This window comes from Callionymus lyra, chromosome 15, assembly GCF_982586985.1.
Source record: "Callionymus lyra chromosome 15, fCalLyr1.hap1.1, whole genome shotgun sequence".
Lineage (NCBI taxonomy): Eukaryota > Metazoa > Chordata > Actinopteri > Syngnathiformes > Callionymidae > Callionymus > Callionymus lyra.
The window spans coordinates 20562113-20570411 of NC_141832.1; the positions used below are offsets into that span (position 1 = coordinate 20562113).

General features: G+C 41.8%; 1 protein-coding gene across 2 annotated transcripts; it reads right to left on the minus strand.

Moving 5' to 3' along the window:
* Window positions 1–1303: 1303 nt before the first annotated feature.
* Window positions 1304–6764, minus strand: LOC148065284 (homeobox protein Hox-B8a). Of its 2 annotated transcripts, none has more exons than XM_087809698.1 (2): window positions 5970–6764; window positions 1304–3232 (listed from the first exon to the last, which is right to left on the minus strand). In XM_087809698.1, the coding sequence occupies exons 1-2, from the start codon at window positions 6400–6402 to the stop codon at window positions 2832–2834; spliced, it is 834 nt and encodes a 277-aa protein (XP_087665824.1). In that variant the 5' UTR covers window positions 6403–6764; the 3' UTR covers window positions 1304–2831. The 2 variants fall into 2 exon arrangements, with proteins under 2 accessions (XP_087665824.1, XP_087665823.1); XM_087809697.1 differs by having other exon boundaries at window positions 1304–3235.
* Window positions 6765–8299: the final 1535 nt, after the last annotated feature.

Below are 8299 nucleotides of genomic sequence, written 5' to 3' on the forward strand. Positions count from 1 at the left end.
AGGTTTTTAGATCTTCAGTTTTTTATAAGCAGTCCGAGGCAAACCTGCTCTAAACCTCCTGGGTTAACACCATTTTTGTAAGTGCATTTTAAAAGCCTGATCTTAGTCACAGTAAGACAATAATTTGAGTTGTTTTTTGGCTCTAATAAAGTGAAGTGAAAAAAGGATGCAGCCGAAATGCAATTCAGAATCTAATTCGTCATCCAAGTTATATTAAACTATTCTCAGAAAAGATTTAGATTTTTTTTTACATCTATATTAAGATAAGATTATCAGAAACTAATTACAGATAATTCAAGTAAAATGTAATGAAGCAAACTTTATTAGAAGACGACAACGTATGATAAATATTCAGAGGGAAAGACCTCAATTGAAAAATTCTAACATGAGATTTTGGAGAAAGAAAATGAATTAAAAATGTTCAGTAAAGTATCATGAATTAAAATAAATTAGATTTGCTATGTAGCATTCATTCACAAATTCTTGTGTATTAAATACTAAAAAGTCACTCAAAGTGACTTTGTCTACTGACATTACACTCAAATGTACATATTAACCAGCGAGGGCATGTGGATATCTCTCTGGGAAATAGGAAACGTATCAGATAAAGTGAGTATTAATGTATTAAATCATAGAAATATCAGGATATGCAGTGATTAAAGTGTGATTTAGCGCCGCAGTGTGAGGAAGTCAAAAAGAAAGCTCCCTTAATCACAGTTTTAGTCGCTCCAAAACCTTTTTCTCTGAAATTAAACGGAGGAGAAACGTTGACTCTTTTTAAATGAGGTGATTGATTACTATTCTATCCATCTTGGGAAGCTAGGATCACGTCTTAAGTACAAGTCTCCACTTTCCTTGAAGTCCACTTAAGTCTATATTTGGTCTTGTTTTTACTTCCTCTTCAAAAGCTGTTGCTTACTATCCATTCTGTCCTTGTTGTCGTTATGTTTTCTGTGCGTTCATTGATGTCTCCGTGTGGCTGTCTGCCACGGTCCGGAAGATGAATCTGCATGTGTAAATATGGCCTTAGAGTGGACATATGGTAAGAATCCCACCTCAAGTCATCGCGCTGATGATGATGGAGAGCGGGTGTAATGGGGGATATAAGATTCTTGGCTTATCATGTAAGTGGAGGAGACGCCATAAATAAAGTGGTGTTTGGATGTGGGTGAGTGGGAGGTGTGAGTGGGTTTAAGAGGAGATTTCCGAGTCGGGCACAAATGTTTGGCCCGGTGAACTTGTGTGGGTTTATCAGTCTGGACTCTGACAGATCAGAAAGAACGTGCGTGAGGGGGGGGTCATCCATTTTTACCACTTTTATTTTTACGAATCTTCTCTTTTATCTGCACTGTGCACATGCTTCTTACGTAAAAAGAGAAAAGGAAGACAACATAAACACCATTGATCCAAAACAACTAAAACAACAATTAGGAGTGTAAAAAACAGACCCGAGCTACTAAAACAGCATAAATAGGCAGTTTCATGTTGTTGGAAATGTCATTATTGATACGCTATCATCATCATCAGTATTCATCGCCATAACAACCACAACAAAGAAGTGAGAAGTACATTAAAAAGTGCACCATCATCATTTTTAACTTAAAAACTATACAGCTGCCAAAGATAAACATGTTAATGATAAACTTCTAACAATATAGAAATGTTTTCACGATAATTGTTCCACAAAGAAGAAAGCTATCACTTGTCTTTCTTTTTTAAAACACTAAGTAGACTATGCTTGAGTCGATTTATACTGACGTCCGTTTCCACCCGGTGCAATTCATTGAAAAAGAAGATTAGACGAAAACTGGGCTGTGAAGCGATTGAAATAACGACGGAGGAATTGAAACATGCACCTGTTTACATAATTGTGTCTTCTAAAACAAGTCAGTAACGGATGCTTTTATTCCACTGAAATTTACTTTCTAGATTCTCATCGTTGTCCTAGTAATGTCAACAGAGTCCAAACAATGCTTGTTCATGCAGAGGTAAGATATTTACGTTGCCAAACATAAAAAAACTATAGGTGTTAGCCCAGCTGATTTTTTTGAAGGTTATTTCCCCAAATTCCTGTCTATGAGTAAGACATTATTTTTATGTTTTTCTTATTATATAGTGATGTTCAAAAGACAGCAGAAAAAGGCCATTTGAATAAATATTTTCCTATTGGTAATGGTTTTGGGAGTTAAGTTCATTGAGTGATTATGGGACAAAAAGATTTAGACTCGAGAGGTTTTATACTATTTAAAATGATTGTGAGTCTAAGTAATGAATGAGATAATAACAAGAAGACTCTGATTTCTCGTGTTCTGCCTTGGATCGTCGACTTGTTAGTGTGTTAGCAAGTTGTGTATCGCATAAAGTATCGTCAGTAGTCAAGGAACATAATCACTGAGCTAGTGCGAGGAAACCTGTTGTTTTGGCAACTATTTATGTCGATCAATTCAATGTTAGGGGCGATGCTCGTTCAACACACTGTCGCCTACATTTAACTTGAATATAGCAGTGCTTTTTTCGTGCTCAAATGCCCTAACGATATACATATATGTTTTATTTCAATTTACAGTGCACCTGGTGGATACGGATCAGTCTAAATCTGCGATCTTTTTCTTTTTTTTATTTGCGTCGTTTCCTGATTACAGTCAGCAGATATGGATCTACAGGAATCGGCCCCTCCGGGCCTCACAGCTCAGTGGTTGCTATGGCAACGTCAGTTCTCCACCAATTGCAGGTGTTGCAGTCCCTCGGCTTTCATTAAAGACCCCCCAAAAAAACAGCATTTAGTCCAACGTTTCGATGTCTCTCCGCCCGTCTTTCTTCCCTCGTCTCTGCTAGTTCTTCTCGCAGCAATCGTCACTGACGGAGGCCTGAGATCCCGCCGTGCCCGCGACCGGCACCGACACCGGCAGCGCGCTCCCTCCCCCGCCGCTCTCGCCTCCTCCTCCTCCTGCGGCCGTGGCTCCTCCATCCCGGAGCTCCTTCTCCCTCCGCTCCCTCTCCACCGCCTCCTGCTCGCTCTTGCTACTGGGGAACTTGTCCTTGTTGTTCTCCTTCTTCCACTTCATCCTGCGGTTCTGGAACCAGATCTTGACCTGGCGCTCCGTCAGGGCCAGCGCGTGCGACACCTCGATGCGGCGCTTCCGGGTCAGGTAGGGGTTGAAGAGGAACTCCTTCTCCAGCTCCAGGGTCTGGTAGCGGCTGTAGGTTTGGCGACCCCTCCTACGACCCGCAGCTACTGGGTGGAGCAGGGACGAGAGAGGGGGAGAGAAGGAGGAAACTCGTTAGAGAAAATACTTTTTTTTTTTAAAAAGCCTTAAGGTCACAAGTAAAATAAATAAATTATTAAAAACATGTGAAGTGGAAACGATTATTGATCTCTCGATGTTCTTTAGTTTAATTTTAATTATATTTGACTTCACCTTTTGCCTTTCCTATCATGTTGATCATAAATATTGATTTCAACATTTCTTTTCAATTTCTTTATTCTTTACAATGTATTTTATTATTAAAGAAAAAAGCTGTAAATGCATGTGACTCACGCACAAACACACATGGTAAAATGAGAATTACAAACAGCTCTAATAATTGAGTTTACTTCGTCTTTTTTTATTTTATAATTATTATTATTATTATTATTTTTCTAAATATGATCCATGAATTAAATACGTCCTTCATTAAGTCGCTATTAAGCGCCTCCATCTGGTGTGACGTGACAATAACCGTTTTTTACTTCGTTTTACGGCTGCGAGAATGAAATCTACAGCTTTACAAGGGTGTGTGTGTGTGTGTCTGAGAGTGCGGTGTGTGTGTGCTGGTCAATGCTAGGAATTTACGAAAACAACGTTGCAGCTACTGTCCTGTGCGACCCGAAAACACTGTTAACGACTTTCTTTCTGTTTATTTCCCACTCCCGCATTTGTTTATCGAAACGAAAAAGTACGTCTGGAAAGTTGAAAAGTGTTTTAACAAATCTCTGTGTTTACTCTGTTGTTTTTACCTAATATAGTTTCAAAATAATAGGATAAAAATCAACAATATTCTTGGACTTTAAATCACTTTTGTGACCAAAACAGATGCGTCATTTGTTAATAATATCTAGAAATCAGTTTTTGAATCGTTTAATAACCGAGCTGGGAGGTTACATATTATAGTAATAATAGTATCGTATGCCAAGTTTTTTTTTTCTTTTTTTTATCAATCAAATGATAGCGCTGTATATTCTTCCACGGTGGTTCCTAAGCAACTAAGTGACTGTCATTAGAGCTGATCTAATCCAGAAAGAATGACGGAAGCCTCGACTGTGTCCGCTTCATCTGAACAGGACCCTGCGTATGCAATAAATCCGTTGTTATAAAAAAGTTAATTGGAAAAAAAAAAAAGCAGGGCACAAATATGAGCCGGTTGACGGTTGACATTTTGGAGGAAGCCCCGTCATAATTGCGGACATATATTGTATTCCCTCTAAGCCGCACGAGGCGAAGTGATTTAGAAACATTTTCAGTCGTAAAAGAGTTTCCACTCACACTCCACCAGAAAGCTGCGTTTTTTAGAATAACAACATAATTATAGAAGATGTGTGCGGATGCAAAGGAGGCTTATATCACACCAGACTAACGATGTTATATCTCATTATCCTATCCGAGGTTTTAAAAAAAAGAATGTGGTCTTTCCCGCACTTCACCCCCCCACCCACCCGGCACCAATATATGTTTGGATACGATTCATCTTGTGATTTTAATGATGTCTCCACCACTCAACAAACACACACACACACTCCAGTTGTGTGACCAGTCTTTCTTTAGAAGTGGAGCTTATTTAAAAAGTCCCCTGTACTTAGAGAGTCATGTGAGTGAAAATACTTCCAAACAAAGTCACACACACACAGAGTTAATAGTAAACTGGTGATGCTTGTTTGCCGTATAGCACAACAAAAACCGCAATAAAAAATGTGCATAAAAGGAAAAAAATATATTCGAAAATAAGTTTTCAGATACGTAAGTAGCGTTTGTTTTTATTAAGAAAATATGCTCCAAACATATTTATGTCGCCCAATAAAAACATTTGGATATACGTTTCCATCTGCCTTATTTTACCTCTAAATGCATGATGCAACTGAACCCATTAACATATATGTACAGTTACGACAAATATGAAATGGAAACACGTTTAATTCAACATCCTAATATGTCTCTAACTGACCACTGTTTTATCACAGTTTCACCTCTGAAGTGACCAACTGTGGGCTGGGTTTGTTGTTGGACGGGCCGCACAGGATGCATGACAATATATGGCGATATATACAGGGATGTATGGCTGTTGAATTCATGGGCGTGTGTTGTCAAAATAGCTGTGGATATCCTGTAGACTTATGTTTAAACCGATCCATCTAAATAACCAACGATCAGATGATATACTAAATGTCATATTACGTCGCGTGGATTGTGTGGTAATCCTTATATACGAGCGTGTACTTTAAAGAGTCAGTCAAGCACAGTATACTGTCCTGCACTATTGTTTGGATATGACCTTAATATATTGTATTACCTCCAGTTAATGTACACAAGTGACACTACACTAGGAGTCTAGTAACTAACGTGGGGATGCCCTCCACCAACAGAGCTGAGGACCTGCTACTAGAGCCAAACAGCCCAAAGGCAAGTCGTAAAAGAAAAGGGCAGAGAAAGTTAAACCCGAGTCAGAACCGCACTTATCGATGTGTATCTTACGCTAACCCGGGTCCGGGACGTGTGAAAATGAAGGTTCTGATCCCACCATCGAGCCCCCCCTTTTTCATATTATATGACCGGCAGTTAAACCCTAAACTCCTTCCAAGAGTTTTTGCTGCTGCAATAAAACCATAAACTTAGTTTGGTGAGAACAGGAAGTCGCTGTCAGGCGAGTTTAAAAACCCTTTACAACTTTCTCTCGCACCCTCACTCGGTCCAGGGACCTGGCTGGGGTTCGCTCACCTTGTGGCCTCATCCATGGGAACAGTTGCGTGGGTGAGGGGCTCTGGTCAGCGCCCTCCGCGTCCTCGCTGCCGAGCCCCGGAGCGCCTCCCAGCTTACAGTCGCTGAACTGGACCAGGTCCGCGTCCTGGGCGCCAAAAAGTGTCTGTCGCTGCAGGGCGTCGTATCCGTAGAAGTTCCCCGGCTCGCCGTGGCACGTGACCGCGCAGGGGCTCTGTTGGTACGGGTTGCTGGGCAGCGTGGACGCGCTGTGGTGGTAGAAATCCTGGATCTGGGGCGCGTGCTGGAAGGTGGCCCCGGAGCCCGGGCCGTAGACCACGGTGGGCCGGCTGCCCGCCAGCTCCTGGGCGAAGCCGCACTCGTAATAGTTGGGGCGCAACGAGTCCCCGCTTTTATATTTGGAGAAAAGAGAGTTGACGAAATAGGAACTCATCTTTGTGACTCGGGGAGAAGTCACCAGTGCGACAGTTTTATCGGGTGTTTCAGGTAGTGACACCGAGAGAGGAGGAGGAGGTGGAGGAGAGGAGGAGAGGGGGGGAAGGAGGTGAGACCCGGCTGCTCCTGCCGGTGTCGGTGTCCCCCTCGCGGTGAGAGTCCCGGTTTCGTCCAGACAAAAGCGGCCAACTGCCCCTGCCGCCACTCTCACTGGGATCCCATCAAAACATCCAAACGAGCGACAGAGAAAGACGGGGAAGCGGTGGCGGAGGAAAAAGAAGAGGGAGAGGGAGACGCGGAGGATGAAGAAGAGCGTGTGCGCATCACCATTCCGGTGTTTTGCGGGAGCGCTGTCGCGGCTTTCCGTGATTTACTCCTCAGCAAATGACTTGTTTCATATCCTCTCGCCTCTCTCGTGCACGCTCGCTCCCTCCCTCCCTCTCTCTCTCGCTCTCTCTCTGATTCTCTCTATCTCTCTTCTGTGTGTGTGTGTGTGTGTCGGTCTCGGTGATAATTTGCATTATAATTTGGCTCCTGTACGCGCGCTCTCTCGACGAGCACGCGCCTGTTATTCCAGCGAAGTCTCCGGCTCAAGTCAGAAGATGTGCAGAGAGAGAGGGGCGTTGGGGAGAGAGAAAAAAGTGGGATAAACGGAGGGAAGTAGGAGGGAGGATAATGAGAATCTAACGCTTTTTAATAAAAAAAAAAAAAAACCTCACACGCGCTTTATATTTGTGAACAATTATCTATATTCTCAATTTTCATTTGAGCTCCGTGTGCGCGAGGCTCACAATCCCAACTTTCTCTTTAAAATTCTGGGAGCCTGGGAGTGGAGTAAAGGAGGCCTGAAGATGTCAAAGCCCACAGGGTTGCTCCCTATAATTGCGTTTAACAACTGTTGTCTCTCTAAACGCTATAAATGTAATCGAGTCTCTGGTCAGAGAACAAACCCTCTGATATACTTTTTATAAATATGGTCTTCATAAACATGTGGTGGGGGGACTAATAGGCTCAGGACAAAGTGGCTGTAAACGCTTTAACAAACTACACAGCTCCATAAAGCGTGTGTGTTTGTGTGTGTGTGTGCGAAGGTTTGCTTGTTTACGTATAGACAGAGTCGGGGTGTTTTACGACGCGCACGCACCGTGATCGAGGCGGTGAGCTGCTCACTTAAAACAGGTCAGGTAAGTTTGGCATTATATTTAGGAGAAATAGATTTAAAAACTGCGACTTCAATACTGTATAAATAAACTAGAGGGCAGTTAAATAGTATTACATTAAACCCATATTATATGGGATAATTCTGGCGTCCCTCTGATGCACTAAAACGTGTGTTTAACACTATAATATTATATTATATTGTAGTCATTTGTGTTCAATCTAAAACATGTATTTTTCTAATGAACTATATTTTCTGCAAATACTGCCAAATGCGACATTTTAAATATCTTGAAAAATCCCAAATCCCTGGCGACACTTCCCTGAACTTCCATTAGAAGCAGAGAGAAAACACGAAGCGAGAACTGGACCGTGTTCATGCGTAGAGCACGAGCGTCCCCAAGTGGCCATCTTTTTAATAGCCACTGGTGAACGGCACCAGTAATCCTGGTTTATGGTTCTACTAAAACCGCACATAAAGCTAAATAAGCTGCTTTAAAACAAAACTGCGTGTCGTAATTTAGTGTTGGACTGGAGCGTTGATTTGGGATTCTGGGATGAGAACGGCCACACGGCAGTCATATCCTCCGTGTAACACAACGAATTGTAACGGGATCGTTTAATACATAATCGACTTGTAATATTTGTATATAATTTAAATAATATTTAACAACAGCTATATTTCCATTTTCCATTTCCATTTGATTTTTTTTTAATTATTATGAATAATAATAATA